Here is a 20,317-nt window from a genome sequence, read left to right on the forward strand (position 1 = left end):
AGGCATGATGACTGGGCCTAAGAAGCCCTTCTCTTCCACCCCTGGACCCTTTTTTATCTCTGTGTAACATTATAGGTCACATTCACCTCGACCCTCACCACTGGATAGTTTGCAGAACTCCTGTACCCTTTAGAAACCCCTACTTTTGCCCAGTTTGACAGAAGAGCTGTCCTTGAGATCTTTGCAGAAGACCCCAAAAAGGAATCTCTGTGGAACCTCATACAGCCTTCTCCTCTCTCTCCCAGCCAAAAGGCACTTAGCAAGCTAAAGAGCTGAAATCACTAATGAGTTGATAATCACTAAGAGCTGAGCTTGCTAAGACTGCCTGTGGCTCTGGAGCCTGCCTGAGGGGCCTGGACAGGTCGTGCTTATTTGTCTTCTCTGTCTTGGGCACCCACGGCAGCCAGGATCTGGGAGACCCCAAAAACACCAGAGTCATCTCACAGCTGTAGTGCCTGTGCTCCTTATGTGCAGAGGGATGATGTGGAAGAGGCTGACTTTCTCTGTAAACACTTGTTTTAAATTAACTGAGTAAAGGAATCTTGAGCAGACAACAAAAGCTTAACTGGTGCCATTTGTGCTTGCAGTCAGTAGCAGTGCTCCTGTGTGAGCCTGGGAATGCTGGAGCAGCAGGATTTGTGCCCCACAGGCAGGAGTGGTGTGCTGGTCTGGACTCTGTGTGTCTGTACAGACAGATGATGGCCTTTTCTTTCTCTTTGTGACTGCAGGAAGAAGGGTTTTGGTGGCACAGCTGGAATGGCCTATGTGGGAACAGTGTGCTCCAAGAGCCATGCAGGAGGCATTAACGTGGTGAGATTTCTTCAGTGATCTCTCAATGTGATTGAAGTCAGAGTTTGCACTCTGAAAGTCTTCCTGGTAGCACAGTGTCTTTCATAACAAAGCTGAAGTGACTTAGTGGGGCTCTTATGTTGTCCCCAACAATTTGACACTTCCAAGGTATCTGGATCACAACTTCTCTGTAGTCTTCTGCTCAGCTTCTCCTCTGCTCAGTGTGCTGTACTCATGCAAAAGGATTTCTCAGAGAGGATTTCTGTGTCGTTTTAAGCATCTCTGCCTCAAAAGTGGGAGCTATGGGTGTTCCTGTGGTGTCTGACCTGCAGCTGTGACCTCCCTGAGCAGTGCTGGTTCACTGCATATTTTATATGGAGCTGCAGAGCCTTAATGAACCAAGCTGCTGGTCTCAGATAACTCACAATCCCAGAAATCTGGCTTTGGACCAGTGACAGAAGTGCTGGAATTTGCACATTTCAGGAGAATTGGGCTGGTGTGAAGAGTTCTAGTTTTTGTGTTAATGTTGCAGCTGCTCTGGAAAGTGGAGGTTGTTGGGTAGTGTCCCAGAGGAGTTTCTCTGAGGGCTCTTGCTGCTAAGCAAATTCCATGCACTTGGTTGGAAATGCAGCTCTGTTGGTCTGAGAATCCTGATAATGTAGAGACAGAATGGCAAAAGGGTCTCCTTGGCACAGAAGTAAGCATTGGCTTTGTCAGTGTAAGCTCTGTGCTGACTGCCTCCTGTGTCACTCCTGTGCAGTTTGGAAGGATCAGTATCCAGATGTTTGCCTCCATCATGGCTCACGAGCTCGGCCACAACCTGGGGATGAACCATGACGACGAACGAGTCTGTCACTGTGGGGCAAGCAGCTGCATTATGAGCTCTGGAGCATCGTAAGTAGCTGCCCAAGGGAAGGCAAAGAAGGCTCAAAATGCCCCATCCATGTGCTTTGTTTTTCTGGGTTACTATCACCTTCAAATTCCCCTTGCACAGAGTCCTGTTGTTCTTGTAATGGGGAAAGCAAGTGTTCCCAGGGGATGCTGGCTTGGCTTAGTGTAAAGCTCAGCTTATTTTCTCTATTGCAGGGGATCCAGGAACTTCAGCAGCTGCAGTGCAGAAGACTTTGAGAAGCTGACACTCAACAAAGGTGGGAGCTGCCTGCTCAACGTGCCAAAGCCCGATGAAACCTACAGCGTCCCCTACTGCGGGAACAAGCTGGTGGATGCTGGGGAGGAGTGTGACTGTGGCTCACCAAAGGTTTGTAGCTGTGTTTTCCCAGCAGTGCCAGGGCAGTCTTGTGCCCCCCGCTCAGAGGGGACTGTTTGTGACAGAGGGGGAGATTTTGTGTCATTCACAACCCTTGTGTCCTCAGGAATGTGAAAGCGATCCGTGCTGCGAGCCAGGAACTTGCAGGCTCCGATCCGGTGCTGAATGTGCTTATGGTGACTGCTGCAAAAACTGCCAGGTAGGAGACTCTGGTTAGGAAGTTGAGAAAAGGAGAGTGTTGGCTTAGTCAGGTCATCTGTGAGAGGGAGTTTTCCTGTGTGCCCACAGCCCCACGAGGACACACGAATTCAGATCAGTCCCTGGTTTGGGGCGTATCGTGGGTCAGGTGCAGCACCAGTCTCTGCTCTGAGATTCCTGTTTTCTGATGCAGTTTTCCCTCCCCTCTCTGCTCAGCTCCTTCCTGGAGGCACAGAGTGTCGTGCCAGTACCAACGAGTGTGACCTCCCGGAGTACTGCAATGGCACCTCCCAGTTCTGCCAGCCTGACTTCACGGTGCAGAACGGGCACCCCTGCCACAACCAGGAGGCCTACTGCTACAACGGCGTGTGCCAGTACTATGATGCTCAGTGCCAGGACATCTTTGGCTCCAGTAAGGAAGGGCACACTGTTACAGTCTTTCTAAGAGATGTAACTAAAGAATATGCTAAGTTTATTTAAAATATATTTATTTGCTTGTCACTAAAGAGACCAGCTGGCTTTGGCAGAGTTTTTGGAGCAAAGGTAGTAATGGTTTAACATTATGGTTGTGCATTCTTCCTGTGTTACACTTAGTTCTGTGCTGGGGATCCAAGTCATAATTTTATTACACTTATAATTTCTGGTACAGTGGGGTTTCTGCTCTGTAGATCTGTAAAGAAATATCAAATGCTAGAACTGACTCAGGTTAAGTAACTGTTTTTCTCCATTTTTAGACTTGGAACCTTGTAATTCTGACATTGTGACCTCTCTAGCATTTTGACCAAGTTCCTAAGCTTGCTGCTGCATGGCAAATACCTGGTGTAGCAGGGTAGTTGCTCTGGGTGCAGGAGATCCTGTGTGAGATGTTTCTGTGCCTGGGTAACGTGGCTCCTCTCTCTGGGGATGGGCTGTTGTTTGCAGAAGCCAAAGCAGCTCCCGACATTTGCTTTGCTGAAGTGAATTCCAAGGGGGACAGATTTGGCAACTGTGGTTTCCATGGCCATGACTACAAGAAATGTTCCAGCTGGTGAGTTGAGCCCAGTGTGTTGAAGTTCTGAAATACATGGCTGGGAATCTGCATTTGGGTGCTGTGGTGTCAGTTTGGGGTGTTGTAGGGCAGGGATGCAGGGCTGTGGTGAGGAGACTGTTCCACACCTCCTGTCAAGGATTGTGCTTTCCCTAAGTGTTCACATATGGGAAGATGAGAAGGAAATCATCATGTTTTCCTTAATGTAGAGATTCCAACAGCTTACAGAAAGAAGGGATAAACTACTCTTGCAGCACTGGAATGAAGCCCAGTTCAGTTTTATTTGTCAAGTTGCCTCAATTTTGTTTTCAAGTAGCATCTTCAAGTAGAAAGATCGTATCAAACACATGGCAGTCTGGTTCTCAGAATAAATTCAAGTGTCACTACAGTGTTCCTGTGTTGCTGTTGTAGGAATGCCATGTGTGGGAAGCTGCAGTGTGAAAATGTGAAAGCCATGCCTGTGTTTGGAATCAAGCCTGCTATTATCCAAACTCCCATCAGAGGCACCACATGCTGGGGGGTGGATTTCCAGCTGGGTTCTGATGTCCCAGACCCAGGAATGGTGAATGAAGGCACCAAGTGTGGTAATGGAAAGGTAATAAAATTTTTTAAAATTATATCCTAATGTAATAATTTGGGGTATTCATGGGAATAAATTTTTCAGCTGCACTGTTTCATGAATAGTTATGACCATTATTTTTGGATGCCTGTAGTTAATGTGAAATTAAATTAGTCCACTGATTCCCCCCACTGCCCAGTACTGCACTGCACGTGCATCAAACCTTTAATGAGCCTTTCATTTGTTGGTGAAGCGAAAGAAATTGAGTTTGTTGAGAGCCAGAAACTTTGCTCTGTCAATGAGCAGGAAGAGCCAAGCCCACACCAGTGCCTCGAAGACAACTTGCAATTAAAATCCAACTAAACTAAAGAGTGCAGAAGCTTAGCCCTAGCAGAGGAATGTGCATTCCACATGTCCTTACTGGGCACAATTTAATTGCTGTTCCTTTACATTCAGACTGGAGACAAAAGGCTCCAGTGCCAGCTCAGCCCCATGCTGAGAGGCCTTTTGTGGAGCAGAGTTTGTGCAGAGTTTGGAATTATCAGTGAGAGTGTGCGAGGCTTTGTGGCAGCAAGCACAGCGTGGCTGTGGGCTAGGAGCAGGGATCTGGGCAGGCAAGGGGGCACTGAAATGCCATCATCCCTCATCTGTGTGCATCTCTGTTCCCCAGATCTGCAGGCACTTCCAGTGTGTGAGTGCCTCTGTCCTGAACTACGACTGTGACGTGGAGAAGCAGTGCCACGGGCATGGGGTAAGCAGGGAAGAAAGGCAGCAAATTTTAAAATTGTGATTAGTAACTTTATTTTTCTGTTTTGTCGAACTGTAGAACTCTCTATAAAATGCCTCTAGGCAAGAGAAGCTGTAGCAGTGTCAAAAAAATCTTTTGACAAAACTCTCTGCCAGGCAAGAATTCCCAATTCCAGTATTGCTAATGAAATTTGACTCTGCATCTCACAAAGGAAAAAAAATACCAAGCAAAAGCCATGGTGTGTGAGCTGTTGGGATAGCTAATCCTTGGAAGCTCTTCCTGAACAGTGCTGTGTGTGCTCAGTCATGTGAAATCTTGGGATGCCTGGCCAAGGGCTGTTTGGAATTGCCTAAGGAGTTACTGGGTAAAATTCTCAAGGCTGAGCAGTGCGAGGGACAGAACAGGTCATGGCTGCTGCAAGCAGATTTAAATGCACAGAAATGAAGTTTTACTGAGTATTTGTGTTTTGGAATACAGGTGTGCAACAACAACAGGAACTGCCACTGTGAAGCAGGCTGGGCCCCCCCTTTCTGTGACTCCAAAGGCTACGGGGGCAGCGTGGACAGTGGCCCTCCATACAATGGCAAGTGGCTCTGAGGGCAGGGCTGGGTGCTCCAGGGCAGCACATGTGTTGGTGAACTTTGGTGCATGGTTCTGCACTGGGTTTCACTGGCAAAGAATTCTGGCAGAGGTTTTCTGCTTGGGGTGTTGCACTTCTGGTTTGGGATGCTGGGATCTGTAAGGATCTGGAGTGGTTTAGTTCAGGTGATTTCTGACACCTCAGAACAAAGATCCTCTTGGACTTCTCTGTGTCTGGGCTGGGAAGGGAAGCACCAGTGAAGGGAATCATGATTCCTGCACAAGAGAAAGCAAACTGACAGAGCTGGGAAGTTTGCTTTGCTCACTGAGGGTTTGAAGGTGAAGCAGGAAGCCAGAGCCAAGCTCTAATCTGGAGAAGACTGATGCTGTGTGCATGTGGAGTATATAAAGATGGGATTGGTGTAACTTCTGTGGGCTACAAGACTGATCTTGAAGACTGTTTTTTCATAAGTTGGTGTGGGTTTGGGAAAGCTAGGGACTCTGATGCAATAACAGGCTGTAGAAGCACACTGGAGCTTGGGCAGATGCCTCAAATCATCAGACAGAAAAAGGGAAAGGCTGTTTTAGTACAGCCTGCAGGGGAGAAATTGCTGCATATAAAAATGTCAAGATTAAGAACCCAAGTTCTTTGTCTACAGCAAACAGTGGCTGGAGAAGAGGTAGATTTAACATCACACCAAAAAGGCAGAAGCTCTGTTTTCCTCTCTCATAAAACCTTCAGTAATGAAACATTACAGTCATGAAAAATGAGGATTGATCTCCTAATTTCATGTGCTACTGCAGCCCAGGGTACCAGCTCTAAAAGATAAACAGAAAGCATCTATTTGGGCATCTATCTTATTGGATTATTTTGGGTTTTTTCTATAAAAAATGAAAAACAGAACCATTCCTACCTCATATTCTCTTCTGTTGTGAATCAGGTGGTGGTGACACCACGCAAGGCTTATTTCTTCTCCATGGTTCTGTGCCCTCAGACAAAGACACCTCTCTGCGCAACGGGCTGCTCGTGTTCTTCTTCCTGGTGCTCCCCCTGCTCGTGGCTGCTGCTCTGGCCTTTGCCAAGAGGGACAGGCTGAAGAGGAGCTGCAGGAGGCTGATGTCCCGCTGCCACTCGTGAGTGCCTCCTCCTTTCTGCCTTCTCCTCTGCCCTGGAATAGCCCACGGATGTTTGTTGACACCAGCCAATGCCAAAGTGGGGAGGCACATCCCAGCCCCAGGATGTCAGGGGGAGGCCCCTGCATCCAGTGGCACATGCAGCTTGCCTCTGGCAATGACAGAAAAGATAAATCCATCCCAAATCAAGAGAGCAGAGAGTTTTCTCTTTACTGTTATGTTTGTTCTTGTGCATTGGTGATAGGGGTTTATATTTTTGGGACCCATCTTTTTATAGTGGGGTAAAGGGAAGCTGCCAGAGTCTTGAACAGACAAAGAGTTGTGTAAATCTGTTAGATTTGTGGTAAGTATTATCTTTCTCACACTTGATACATGCTAGAATAGCATAAATCCAGCTCAGGTTCACAGTGCCTGGGTTCACAACCTGCACAGTGATGGTGTCTGGGTTATGTGCTCACACAGTCCTTGTCCATCGGATTTCAGGTCACTTCAGTCACCTCCTCCTCGGCCAGACACTGAACCCAGGGACTACCAGCAGAGAGGCTTCTCCCGTGGCATGCCTTATCCTCCAAGAGCTGTGCCCATGGTAGGAATCAGCTGCCTTCCCTTACTCTATTTGTTACTCTCAACTCAAGAGATGAAGGCAGTTGCTATAACTTTTGCCCTAATAAAAGCTTTCAAGTTACTTCCTCATTTCTGAAAATTATGTTTCTCCTTGATAAAAAGCAGAGAGAATATTTGTTTTCTAAGGGTTGTGTGGGGGGCTCCTCAGTTTCCCAGTTTAAGTGCTGTCCCAGGCTGTGCTTGGTTTACCTGCTTTGCTGCTCCCTTTTCCTCATGCCAGAGGCCCAGCCCACGTGAGAGCCCCTCTCCTTGTCAGAGCAGTTGTCCTCTGAAAGCCACAGCCAGCCAGAGCACACTCCCAGAGCAAACCAAGTGCTGTTGTGATCAGCCTTTCTGTGTTTTTCAAAACCCAGCAGTTTCCAGACTGCTGTTGCTTCTTCCTACTGAGTTTCTCAGAGGAAAGAGCACCTCTGACATTGCCAGGCTGCTTTGCAACCATTCTTGAACATCACTTCCTTAGTGCTGCAAATACTTTGATTCCCCATGTGCAATTGTTGAACATTCTCTTTGTGTTTTCTTTGTAGGACATGCATCCCAACACCTTTCCTGTCCCAGCTTACCCAGTTAACCAGCACCCTCAGCAGGCTTTCCACCAGCCCTACTACTCCCCACCGCAGTACCCGGTGCAGCAGGCACCCAGGGTGCCCAGCAGGTCAGTGCACTTACTGCAAGTGCCCACTGCCAGGGGCACTGATGGCATTTCTTGTCCTGGCTGTCACTCCCAGGAGCCCCCTGGGGGTGTTCCATCACGTGTTGTGTGTGAGTGGGGCTGACTTTTCACTGGCAGAAGTTTCTCCTTCACTTCACCCTGGAAGGCGGCGCGTTCATCCTGCGCTGTCACGGCTGTGTGGTGATGGACGAGGCTCAGAGCGCTGCTGTGCGGGCAGATTAGCCCAGCAGGTGGATGAAAAGCCTGTTAAAATAGTCAGTTTAAAAGCAAATTGCTCACAAATCTGTCGTTGTGCTGATTTGTGAATGCTATGGCCAAGTGCAAAACCATTTCTCTTAACTTGGAGCAGAAAGTTTTCCCGTATTTTTCATCTTACTTTTGAATTGTGCTTGTGAGATGCAGTGCTGTGCTGTGCCACGCACAGACCCAGGAAGTGCCAGTGGCTGAGTGGGAGCATCTTAATGTAACTCATGTTGGGGGGGGTGGTCTTCAGAGAATTTTGGGAGAAAAGGTGAGTTGTAACAGATGGGGATACCCAGAGGATTTCAGGCCATTGAAAGCACAGTCTGGGTGTGGCATGTTTAGAATCAGTTGTTGCAATAGGACATGAAATAAAACAATGTGGACACTGGACTCCAAGGTAAGAAGAAGAAAAAGAAGGGAAGTTTATTTTCTGACTCCGCTATTTATAGACTTACAAAAGTGACAGTGGATTGGAGGATGACAGTGCCACCTCTCCAGTGACACTGGACAAACCAACAGTCCATCAAATTTCTCCTCCTCCAGAGAAGAATGTAAACCAATAATTATTTACATAAAAGCGCCTGAGAAACTTCATTACAAGACTGTAAACATCAGAAGAACAGGGTGGCAGTCAGTCTCGGTGTGGAGCTGGGTGGGGCAGTGGTGGCTGGGCACGGTGGGGTGTGAGGGCTGTGGCACTGACTGCTCCTCCTGTGTCCCCCACAGGCCCCCACCCCCGCAGCAGAAGGTTGTACCTCAGGGACCGCCGCCAGCACAGCAGAAATGTTTACCTCAGGGACAGTACTTCCCTTCCCGACCGGCACCTTTGCCTCCCAAATAGCTTTTGGCTCCCCGGGGCCTTCGTGCGAGCTGACCTGTTGGCTGCGGCGGCTGAAATTGCAGTTCCCCTTCTGGCATCCCGTGGCAGTGCCGGCAGCCTCCCTCTGCAGCCTGGGACAGGGCAAAGGAGAGATCCCAACCGGGAATGTGGAACTTTACACTCAATAAATACCTCGACCAAAGCTCCAGGGACTGAAACACCCAGCCTGTCCCTCGCTCTGTCCAAGCTTTGCCTCTGCAGCCAGGCTGGCAGCAGGAGTGCAGCAGCCTGCAGGGAAATTGTCCTGAAATCCAGCACGTGGGTTTGGGTTTCCCCATTTCTACCACGAGCCCTGGTAAGGAAATTTGTCCGATTTGTTGTTGTCTCTCTGACTGTGCAGTGAGGAATTGGAGTAACCCGTTTGCAAAGCAAGGAGATCTGGTCAGTTAATTTACAGTTACTCTGCATGGACTGGAAAGTGTTTCCCATGTACACCTTAATGGCATAAATGGAATGAGGTCTCAGAGGACTTTTTCAGGAAGAGAGATGTGTTTAAAATATGTTTATGCATGTATATATGTTTATAGATGCATAATAATGCACTTAAATTCTTAACTCCATGCTGACTGACACTAAGCTGTGCTATAGGAGCACTGAGTTTAATGCTTTTTAATTAGAGAGTGGCTAAACGAGACTCCTGTACTAATTCCCACTAATACGTGGATGGGCAGTGAAGATAAAGGTACGAGAAGACACGGCCATATTCTGGTTTTAAAAAATGGGGGGCTGTTAGGTTTTAATTCAGGTCTAAAGACAGCAGCAGTCCCTGGAGAACACTGGGAAGTGTCTCTGCTTGGACCACCAGAGCTTCTCTGAGTGCTTTAAATGGGAACCTGGTGACTGATGCACCCCATCTTTTAACAACCAAGCCCTTGTAGTGTCAGTCAGGATGCTTCTGGGCTGCTGTGTGTCAGACTAGGCTGCCCTCTGCTCCTGCACCATGGGCTAGGCTGGATTTTGGAGCTCCTCCTGAGCAGAGGTGCTCAGCATCCACTGTGCTAGGAGAGGGAGCTGTAGATCCTGATCCCGTGGTGCCGTGGGTAGAAGCTGGATATCATGATCACAAATAGAAATCGATTGCACAACTTGCTAAAAGTGAGGTTCTATTGCACAAACTTGCTAAAAGTGAGATAAGTGCTGAAGAGCGTGCTGGGCTGTTTCACTCTGTGCTCGCCACAAGCACAGCTCAATCTGTAAAATCCCCCTAATATTGCCAAAAATAATCTTTTTCTCTGTATATACATACATAAATATATATATAGTGTGTGCAGTAATAAAATACTTGAACTCCTGTGGTTTCCCATAAACTTAGATTAAGATTTATAACACTATTAAAATCTGTAAAATGTCACCTAGAATTTCACCAACTGTACTGGTGGGGGGTCTCCTTTTTCTTCCAAGATAATCAATTACTTCCTAATTGTGTTGCTGTGTCCCGCTCTACCTGAGTGGGCTGTCTGTCTGTCTGTCTGTCACAATGAGCTCTGCAGCTGGATGCAGCCCATCTCCAGCCCTGGTCAGAGGGTGGGGAAAGAGGAGGGGATCCAGGGAATGAAGTCATCCAGAGAGATGTAACTTAACTGTGTGTGTGAACTAAACTATGCTGAACACGGTGCCTTCACTAGACAAAGAGATTTTGTACTCCCGGCGTGCACGTTGGAACAGGGACGTGGGCTTTGAGGAGCGATCCCATGGACAGGGAATGGCTCCAGTTTTTGGTGGTGAATACTGAAGATGACTACTGACTTTGTTTTGTAAAATGTATGAATACCTGTCCCGGGCAGGTCGGGAGCCGTGTCCACCTCTGCAGCCGGCCCCGCGCTGCTCTCTGGCCCAAGGGCTGTTCCCAACCCCTTTGTACAGACCCAACAAGCAATAAAGATGCCAGTTTTGTACAAAAAAACCACCCTCTGCCTCGGTCTCTGCTTTGGGGGGGGCTGTTGCTGGTGGGGCTGTTACCCGCGGGCAGTTACTGGTGGGCTCTGGGGCCGTTACTGGTGGGGCTGTTACCGGCCAGCCATGGGGCCACTCTGTGCAATGCCACCGCTGCTGCTCCTGCTGCTCCTGCAGCTGCTGCATGAGGCTGGGCAGGGCCCCCCCGAGCCCCCCGCCCGCCAGGACTGGGCTCAGCCATGGGGGTCTCTGTCCCCTGTGGGTGGGCGGGTTTGGTCCCAGATCACAATCCCACAGCAGCTGGGGGCCAGCACAAAAGGAGTGGAGGGGCTGAAGCAGGCACGGTGCTGGGGGGCTCTGGGGAGGCTGGGAGAAGGGAGGGGAAAGTGAGGCTCAGCTGCAGAAGAGGGCTGGGGGAGTACAGATGTGGTGGCAGCTGTAACAGTGGCACCACAGCAGAGCTGTCAGCACCGTGCTGGCTGCACCCACGCTGTGCTCCCCCTTTGCTGTTCACAGCAGGCCTTGGATCGTGCTATTCCCAACTCCCTGTTCCCAATTCTCCCCTTCTCTGCTTTTCTGTATGCACAAGGAGGCAGTGTCCTACATCCTGAGGATCGAGGGCAGGCTGTACACCATCCACCTGCAGCAGCAGTGAGTTGGCCCTGTGGCTGCCCTGCTCCCTGGTGGCTGCAGGACCTGCAAGAAGCTCGAGAAGCTCTGGGTGATGGATGCTGTTGTAAGGACCTCACTTTGTGCCTTTCTCTTGTAGTGCCTTTTTATCTGACGATTTCCAGACTTACGTGTCCGGTGAGCAGGGATCTTGGCACTCTGATTCTGCCCATGCTGAGGTAACTTGGCCTTGCTTTGGGCTGTCTGTCTCTGCCCAGGGCAGCTGCTGCAGCTGTCTGGGTGGTGGGTAAGGAGATGGCCTGCCCAGCTGTGCTCCTTGTGCTCTGCCACTTCACAGGGAGGCTGCCACTACTGGGGGTACATTGATGGCTTCCCCAGCTCAGCAGTGACCCTCAACACCTGCTCGGGGCTCAGGTAAAGCCCCAGCCCTGTCCCTGTGCTGCCCTCCCTGGCAGTAGCAAACAGCTGGTGCTGGGGCAGCTGTGCCAGTGCCCAGGAGCAAGTGGGCAGTGCTGGTGCCCCTGGCAGGGGTTTGCTGCAGTTTGAGAACGTGAGCTACGGCATCCAGCCCCTGGGCTACTCCCCTGCCTTCCAGCACGTGCTGTACCGAGTGAGTGAGGAGCAGATGGCACAGGCCCTCCGTGCCCACAGCCCCCCCGAGGCAGGGCTGCCAGCCTGGGGGATGCTGGACAATGCCCCCGGGGAGGATGAGGTGAGCGGTGCCTGTTCTCACAGCGCCCTGGCCTGTGAGGAGGGGCCTGGTTCTGCTGGAAGCTTTGGCCAGACACCTGGACACAAGCTTTGAGGACCTACAGCAGCAGTGAGGCGACCAGAGAATGCAGAGTCTGTACTTTGAAGGCCATTTTTCTCTTTTAGCCCCTCTCGGCTGCTGCACAATCTCCCAAATACCTCACGGTGTACGTGGTTTTGGACAAGGCTTTGGTAAGTCCATGCCAGCCACTTTTTCCTTGTCTTTGCCTGACTTCTCTGAGCATGGAAATGGTAACATTTCCCAGCTTTTACGTGGATTTGTTTTCCATTTTGTGTGCTGTGGATTTTGTAGGAAATAAGGAACGTGAGTTTGTAGCTCATGTCTCCATGGCTCGGTGTTGGGAATCATTTCAGTGTTCCAACACTGACATGCTTCACCCTGGTAAGCACCTTGTCTGCCCTTGTGTCCTCTTGGGTTGTTTTTCAGTACAACTATATGGGATCAGACCCGAATGCTGCGACACAGAACATAATCCAAGCCTTCAATTTAATCAACAATGTGAGTCCTTAAGTCTCGTTTGTACTGCAGTGAGATGGAGGACGAGGGGGATGTTGATGTTAGCAGTGGCCACCTCTTTTCTAGCTGCTTTTAGGTTTAGGAGGATGCTATGTTAAAAAGTCCATGTTTCCTGAGAAGGTTTTTCCTCTGGACATGTCAGCCTGTGACAAAAGAACATCTTTCCTGTGTGTTGGCCATGTCTTGTGCAGATGCACAGAAAAACAGGCAGTTTGCCTCAGGGAAGCCAAACCCTGCCTTCTGAGGACTCCTGGGTTGCTTCCCTCTCTGTGCAGCAGATCCCTGATCCCACTGATCTAATTTACCTGCTTACTCTCAGGTGCTTGTAACCAGCTTCCAGTCCTTCCCAATGTTCTTTATTCCACTGGTGCTCTTATGGTTCACTTGTGTAATGAGAAGTTATTCCCAAAACCCCTAACACTTATGAAGTTATTAGACTTTGGCTCAGGCCTCTTGCTGTATCTCTTTATTCTTTAGGAGTTTTTTTTGGCTACAGATGTCATTGAGGCACTGACAGCAGCAATTTACTTTTCCCATGTGTTTACTGTGTGCAGAGTGGTGACTCTGCATGGAGGGAAGGTGTGAGTGCAATGTTTCCTCTCTTACACTTTCAGATGTTTGATCCCCTTAATGTCACCATTGTGCTGTCCTCCCTGGAGCTGTGGGCAGAGGGGGACAAAATATCAACAGCAGGGGACACAGATGACCTTCTACAGCGATTTTCACAGTGGAAACAGTTGTCTCTGGAGCCACAGGCCCACAACATTGCTTCTCTCTTAGGGTAAGATACAAGTTCATTACTGTTAAAGGTCACCTGGTAGCAATCAGTCAAACCAATGTAAGTGGAAACTTTGACAAATGCTTTCAAAAAAACCCATATTTCCTAAATCCTTAACATTCTTAAAGTATTTCTTCCAAGACATTCCTCCTAGCAGCAGCTGCAGTGGTGCATCCATCCCTTGCCACCCACCCAGGCTGAGGAGTTGGGAATGGTGGCAGCCGCCAGTCCCTGCCAGCTTCCCAGCACGCAGACCCTGCCCCATTTTTTAGACACCTAAATTTGTTAGACACCTAAATTTTAGCTGGTGTGATACACAATACTGCCTCTATTATGGTCCTTAGTAGCCCCTTGGAAGAACTGAGAGTATACAGATAAAACTAATATAATTTTTTGATCTACAGTAATTAGCTCCCTTACACAAACTTTCTGAATGATTACATGTCACCGTAGTTAAGTAGTAATTCCCAAAATGCAGTAGTTCACATTTTTCCAGTTTTATCACAGGGACTGTTGTCCCCGGGGACAACAGTCAGGGGCACCAAGGGGACTTGGGCTGTACAGAGCCAGCATCCCCCGCTGACCACAGCGAGAGGGGGTCCCTGGGACCAGCAGTGACCCCACCTCTGTTCCAGGTACAGGGACCACGGAGCCCTGGTGGGCGCAGCGGCTCCAGGAGGGGCATGTCAGAGAGATGCTGCTGCCACGGTGGCCCTGGTATGGTCCCACCTGTCCTCTGCCTGTCCCTCACCATGGCTGTGAGCGTGGGCAGCGGGGACAGGGGCGGATGGTGCGCCTTGGAGGATCTGTGTCCGGAGCAGGGATTCTCTGCAAGGAACGCTCAGCTCTGGCTGCTCCCCTCTCTCCTCCCTCCAGTACAACAGGAACGTGACTCTGGAGTCCTTCTCCGTCCTCCTGGCGCAGGTGCTGGCCCACAGCCTGGGCATGAGCCCCGACAGCCCCCGAGGCTGCAGCTGCCCCGGGCGTGTCTGCACCATGAGCCCTGAGGCGCTGTGAGTTTGCCCGAGGGGCTGGGGCACGTGAGGTAGGGGACAGGGATGGCTGCACCGTGTCCCCTTGTCAGAGGTGTCCTCCACCACTGTCATTCCACTGCAAAAATGGAATCACTGGGGCAGGAAAAGGCCTCCAGCACCATGGAGTCCAACCTTTGGCCAATCACCACCTTGTCAACTGGACCAGAGCACTGCGTGCTGTGTCAGTCATTTCTTGAACACCTTCAGGGATGGGGACTCCAGCACCTCCCTGGGCAGCAATTCCAATGCCTGACCACTATTTCAGTGAAGAAATACCTGTTTTAATTCCTCTCAGAAAAAAAGAATTAATTAAATAGCAATTTAGCACTTAATTCGACAAAAGAGACCTTTGCTCTCTAAAATGAAGGTACTTCAGAATGTTTTTCAATCTCTGTTCATAACGAGCTGTAGATCAGGTGAATTAATAGACCCTGGGGGCCATTGTACCCTGTGCCAGGTCTGGGCACACGCAGAGCTTTGGAGAGAGAGAGGGGCAGTGAATGTATAACATATAAACCCATAATTGCTTTATTTTAGACATTTCAGCGGGGCGAAATCCTTCAGCAACTGCAGCATCAGGGACTTTGAGACCTTCCTGAAGCAGGGCAGAGGCTCGTGCCTGTTCGGCAGCCCCCGGCTGATCCGCCTGTCCCGCCAGAGCGCGGCCGTCTGCGGCAACGCCGTGGTGGAGCCGGGCGAGCAGTGCGACTGTGGCACAGAGCAGGTGGGCCAGACGCTGCCTTTGTGCCCCGAGCACGTGTGGAATAACCAGCCCTTGGGAGCCCCAGAGCAGCGGGGAGCGGCCCAGCGAGGGCTGGCTTGGGTTGGAGATTGTTTCTGTGTGGCACCGGTCCGGTGGCGGCTTTGTCCGTTTGTTCTGCTGGATGTCGCCTGAGTGATATGGGGAGAGGAGGAGGAGAAGCTCGGGGGTACGACAGGATAAAATATTTTGGTTTGCCATGTGTCCACAGGAATGCCTGAAGGACAAGTGTTGCACTAAAACGTGTAGGCTGAAGCCAAGAGCAAGATGTGCCACTGGATTATGTTGTAGAAATTGTCAGGTAAGGCACGTTTTTATAATTACGACAAAATCATTATTTATTTTTGGACAAATGGTATGTTCCCATGCTGAGGGACAGAGCCAAACTTCCTACTGTGCAATGGGAAAGGTTCCTGGGGTTCCCAGCTCAGCTCTTGGAAACCCCTGGAGGGGACATTACCCAGAGACTGTCCCAGGCAGTGTCACACACGTGTCACACCTGAGCGCCTCAAGGGGGAGGCACCCTGAGGCCATGGTCAGAGGGGGCTGTGTGGGCTCAGGCTGGCAGGCAGGGAGGCTGCAGAGCTGCTCCTGCTCCCCAGTTCAAGCGGAGGAACTCGCCGTGCCGCCCGGCCGCCGATGCCCAGTGTGACCTGCCCGAGTTCTGCAGCGGCTCCTCCGCCTCCTGCCCGCCCGACGTGTACGTGCAGAACGGGCAGGAGTGCGGCCGTGGCACCGGCTACTGCTACGGGGGACGCTGCCAGTCCCCAGACCTGCAGTGCAAGCGGCTCTACGGGAGAGGTAACAGGCTGTGCTGGTGGCACTGGCACCGCTCAGGGCCAGGGGCGGCCACAGCAGCACGGCCACACAGCTTGAAGCTGTACTCTTCAGTGAACCTGTACTCTTCACTCGGGTGACAGTGGGACACCCGACTATGAGGGTGTCACCTCTGTTTTGAAGCTGTACTCTTCAATGCACCATGCTCGGGTGACAGTGGGGCACCCGACTATGAGGGTGTCACCTCTGTTTTGAAGCTGTACTCTTCAATGCACCATGCTCGGGTGACAGTGGGGCACCCGACTATGAGGGTGTCACCTCTGTTTTGAAGCTGTACTCTTCAATGCACCATGCTCGGGTGACAGTGGGACACCTTAGAGCTCTAGAAAAGCATTTCAAGCTCTGGTTTGGCTCTGGTTAAGAGAGACCCCCAGTGCTTCACAGATAACAATGGAAAGAACAAAAAGGAAATTATTTTCTGTGGGCAAACTCAATCAGAGAACTTCCCCATTTCTGAGGTTCAGGACTGCTGGGGGTTTGGGCAGGGATACGTATGTTCTCTCTAATTAAATAATGAAAAATGAAGTTGTTAGGTACCAGAATATGTTCCTTTGTGTTCCTTTTAACGGTAACAAATATTATTGGTACACTTGCAGATTCAAAGAACGCTCCCCTGGTGTGCTACGAGGAGATTAACAGCCAGCGGGACAGGTTCGGGCACTGCGGCTTCAAGGACGGACGCCACTACCGGCGCTGTGTTTGGAGGTACGCTGGGCAGGGGGCACTGGCTCTGCTGAAATCCATCTTTAATTGGGATTGGACAGCCAAGAGAAGTGTCAAGACTGCAGTTTACGGTGAGATTTGTGAAGGAAGAAATACCTCTCTGTGTGTTCTCCTTGATAGGGTGTCTCTCCTGTCAGACCTCCCAGTCCTGCTGATGTTTGCTCAGCAGACTGTGCCGCTTAATGTTCCATCAGGCAGTATCTGTGTGTCTGTGTCTGTTTGATACACATCCCGTGCAAATTGGCTTTGCAGGGATCTCAGGTGTGGGAAGTTAATCTGCACGTACCCATCGCACAAGCCCTTCTCAACCCCCGCCGCTGCCGTGATGTACGCCCAAGTGCGGCATCACCTGTGTGTGACTGTGAACTACCTGAACGTATCCACATGGCTGGATCCCCTTCTGGTTCCTCCAGGGACAAAGTGTGGCTCTGGAAGGGTAAGGAAATATTCTGTAATCGTCTGGAATGGCAAATAGAAACAGTCAATATTAACAAGATCATAGAAACACTTGTTCCTTGCAGCAATGTGCTTGATATTTAAAAACACTGTAAAAACTTGCAGACATTGCATTAAAGGTTTGGTGGGAGTGAGCACTAAAATGACCTGGCCTCAGGGCAGAACTGTGGCTTGTCTTTTTTGGTTTTTTTCCCTTTTAAATAGTGTGTTTTCATTTCCCTTTGGGCCATAGCCTGATGTGCTGAGCGCTGTATGGGTGAGGCAGTGCTGGGCTGGAGCTGCCATGGTTTTTCCCAGGTGTGTATAAACAACACATGCCACCCACTGTCGGTGCTGGGACAGAACTGCGACAGCAAAGAAAACTGCCACGGCCATGGCGTGAGTCCCACGGGCACTGGGCTGGGGAGGGGCAGGCTGTACCAGTGCCCTGCACACCTGGACCCCTCCCTGGCCTTGCAGGTGTGCAACAACAAGGGCAACTGCCACTGCAATCCGGGCTGGCAGCCCCCCGACTGCCGGAGGAGGGGGTCACGCCGTGGGGGCAGCAGGGACAGCGGCCTGCAGCTGACAGAGGGAGGTGAGTGGGGCAGCCGTGGGATGGCGTGGGCAGGGATGGCAGGGCCTGTGCCCGGCAGGGCTGGCAGTGCCTGTGCCAGGCTGGGCTGGACAGGCAGGGCTGGCAGTGCCTGTGCCAGGCTGGGCTGGCAGTGGCTGTGCCAGGCTGGGCTGGAAAAGCAGGGTTGGCAGTGGCTGTGACCAGTTGGACTGGCTGTGGCAGTGCCCAGCAGGGCTGGCAGTGCCTGTGCCAGGCTGGGTTGGCAGTGCCTGTGCCAGGCTGGGCTGGACAGGCAGGGCTGGCAGTGCCTGTGCCAGGCTGGGCTGGCAGTGCCTGTGCCCATCTGGGCTGGCAGTGGCTGTGCCCAGCAGGGCTGGCAGTGCCTGTGCCAGGTTGGGCTGGACAGGCAAGGTTGGCAGTGCCTGTGCCCAGCAAGGCCGGCAGTGGCAGTGCCAAATTGGGCTGGACAGGCAGGGCTGGCAGTGGCTGTGCCCAGTTGGACTGGCAGTGGCTGTGCCCATCTGGGCTGGCAGTGCCTGTGCCTGGCAGGGCTGGCAGTGCCTGTGCAGGGCTGTGGCAGTGCCTGTGCCCAGTTGGGCCGGCAGTGGCAGTGCCCAGTTGGGCTGGACAGGCAGGGCTGGCAGTGGCTGTGCCTGGCTGGGCTGGCAGTGGCTGTCCCTGGCTGGGCTGGCAGTGGCTGTGCCTGGCAGGGCTGGCAGGGCCTGTGCCCATCTGGGCTGGCAGTGGCTGTGCCTGGCAGGGCTGGCAGTGGCTGTCCCTGGCTGGGCTGGCAGGGCCTGTGCCCATCTGGGCTGTCTCCCGCCAGGCCTGCAGCGGGCACTGGAGGATGCTGAGATGGCCTGGCTGGTGCTGGGCTCCAGCCTGGTCCTGCTGCTCCTGACGGCGGCCCTGGGGCTCGGCCTGTGGCGGCAGCAGGTGCCAGGCCAGCGCTGTGAGGAGCAGGCGCCGGGCACCGAGGGGTGAGTGGGGCCCCACTGCTGCCTGGGGGAGGCAGGGGGTGTGAGAGGGCTGAGGGGATCCTGGAGAGGAGAGGGAAGGGGACATGATTCCCGTGGGGACATGAGGACACTGGGGACATGAGGACACTGCCCAGGGCTGAGGTGACCCTTGGGCAGAGGTGCCCTCAGGCTCGGGGATCCTGGAGAGGGGAGGGAAGGGGACAACGTGATTCCCGTGGGGACATGAGGACACTGGGGACATGAGGACACTGCCCAGGGCTGAGGTGACCCTTGGGCAGAGGTGCCCTCAGGCTGAGGCATCCCCTGAGCCATGTCAGGGCCAAGGCCCCACTGTAGGTCCCCCACAGCACCAGGAGGGACACGGACAGGGAGCTGGAGAGAGACCTGGAGCTAAACTGGGAGCCAGACCTGGAGCTACATCGGGAGCCAGACCTGAAAACTAAATCAGGAGCCAGACCTGGAGCCAAATCTGGAGCCAGATCCAGAGCTCAGTCAGGAGCCAGACCTGGAGTCAAACCTGGAGCCAGATCCAGAGCTCAGTCGGGAGCCAGATCTGGAGTCAAACCTGGAGCCAGATCCAGAGCTCAGTCGGGAGCCAGTCCTGGAGCTAAATCTGGAGCCAGATCCAGAGCTCAGTCAGCAGCCAGAACTGGAGCTACCTTGGGAGCCAGACCCAGAGCTAAATCTTGAGCCAGATCTAGAGCTCAGTCTGGAGCCAGACCCAGAGCTAAATTTTGAGCCAGATCTAGAGCTCAATCTGGAGCCAGACCTGGAGCCAAATCAGAAGCCAGACCCAGAGCTCAGTCTGGAGCCAGACCTGGAGCTCAATCAGAAGCCAGATCCAGAGCTGGCCCCGGAGCTGCAGACAGACGTAGAGCTAGAGCCGGAGCTGGAGATGAAGACAGACACGGACCCAACACCAGAGCCAGCGCTGGGGCAGCACCACGGGCACTAATTAAATGTGTTGGGCAAAGCTGTTGTCATGGCCAGTGCCCCGTGGTTTTGTGCTTACATAGTTTATGTTTTTTGCCAGAGTTAACCCTGCTCTCGGGGCCTAGGGGCCACAGCTGCTGAGATTGTCCCCTGTTCTCTGTGGGCACATGGTGGTGGTTGGGATTTGCCCATCTGTGAGGGCTGTGAAGCTGCCTGATGCTGGGGGCTGTTTGGCAGGGCTGCCCCAGGTGCTGTGATTGCCTCTGAAGTGGACCTCCCCTGTGTGACTGTGGATGTGTGTGGCTCATGGCCCCCTCCTGAGAGCTGGGGACCAGGGAGGGCCACTGCCTCGTGTGGTGGCTGCAGTGCTGACTGTGAGGGTGTCACCTCTGTTTTGTATGTGAAGTGTATGTTTCCTGCAATGCCCTTGGACCTGCACCCCATGGGATGTCAGTCGTGCTGTTGTTCCCTTCCCTTCCCTTCCCTTCCCTTCCCTTCCCTTCCCTTCCCTTCCCTTCCCTTCCCTTCCCTTCCCTTCCCTCACTCAGTGCCTCCAGCCCTGGCCCCTGCACAGGCAGCACTCTCAGGGCTGGTTTTCCCCCAAAAAGCTGCTGTTTGGGAAGGCCCTGCTCAGAGCATCCTGCTGACCCCCCTCTGGTGCTGCGACCCCACCAGTAGCACCAGTGACCCCAGCAGCATGGGGAAAGCAGCAGCATCCACTGTGTGTGTGC

At 52.1% G+C, this 20,317-nt stretch overlaps 2 protein-coding genes across 3 annotated transcripts in view; both read left to right on the plus strand.

The window, feature by feature from the left end:
- Positions 1 to 10,621, plus strand: part of ADAM9 (ADAM metallopeptidase domain 9) — a 24,606-nt gene extending 13,985 nt beyond the window's left edge. Inside the window, exons 10-23 of one of the 2 annotated variants that reach the window (XR_005954112.1) lie at positions 729 to 810; positions 1,550 to 1,683; positions 1,876 to 2,047; positions 2,163 to 2,255; positions 2,471 to 2,666; positions 3,176 to 3,281; positions 3,693 to 3,876; positions 4,511 to 4,591; positions 5,066 to 5,171; positions 6,163 to 6,301; positions 6,785 to 6,887; positions 7,450 to 7,577; positions 8,565 to 9,818; positions 9,849 to 10,621. Coding sequence is in view for 1 of the 2 variants with exons in the window: in XM_041424870.1 (XP_041280804.1) it covers positions 729 to 810; positions 1,550 to 1,683; positions 1,876 to 2,047; positions 2,163 to 2,255; positions 2,471 to 2,666; positions 3,176 to 3,281; positions 3,693 to 3,876; positions 4,511 to 4,591; positions 5,066 to 5,171; positions 6,163 to 6,301; positions 6,785 to 6,887; positions 7,450 to 7,577; positions 8,565 to 8,679 (1,639 nt within the window). In the remaining variant the exon portion in view is untranslated. Of the gene's footprint in view, positions 1 to 728; positions 811 to 1,549; positions 1,684 to 1,875; positions 2,048 to 2,162; positions 2,256 to 2,470; positions 2,667 to 3,175; positions 3,282 to 3,692; positions 3,877 to 4,510; positions 4,592 to 5,065; positions 5,172 to 6,162; positions 6,302 to 6,784; positions 6,888 to 7,449; positions 7,578 to 8,564 lie in introns of both variants that reach the window. The other variant, XM_041424870.1, reaches the window with a different exon arrangement.
- LOC121346708 (disintegrin and metalloproteinase domain-containing protein 32-like) lies at positions 9,775 to 19,608 on the plus strand. The gene is made up of 20 exons (XM_041424739.1): positions 9,775 to 9,813; positions 10,894 to 10,932; positions 11,201 to 11,262; positions 11,381 to 11,459; positions 11,579 to 11,655; positions 11,770 to 11,953; positions 12,118 to 12,183; positions 12,440 to 12,511; positions 13,144 to 13,310; positions 13,943 to 14,024; positions 14,184 to 14,320; positions 14,879 to 15,065; positions 15,313 to 15,402; positions 15,704 to 15,902; positions 16,535 to 16,643; positions 16,914 to 17,097; positions 17,415 to 17,495; positions 17,577 to 17,694; positions 18,500 to 18,625; positions 19,133 to 19,608. Exons 1-20 carry the CDS (start codon positions 9,775 to 9,777, stop codon positions 19,606 to 19,608), a joined length of 2,574 nt encoding a protein of 857 aa, XP_041280673.1.
- The last annotated feature ends 709 nt before the right edge of the window (positions 19,609 to 20,317 follow it).

This window comes from Onychostruthus taczanowskii, unplaced genomic scaffold (assembly GCF_017590055.1).
Source record: "Onychostruthus taczanowskii isolate IOZ18803 unplaced genomic scaffold, ASM1759005v1 scaffold84, whole genome shotgun sequence".
Classification (NCBI taxonomy): domain Eukaryota; kingdom Metazoa; phylum Chordata; class Aves; order Passeriformes; family Passeridae; genus Onychostruthus; species Onychostruthus taczanowskii.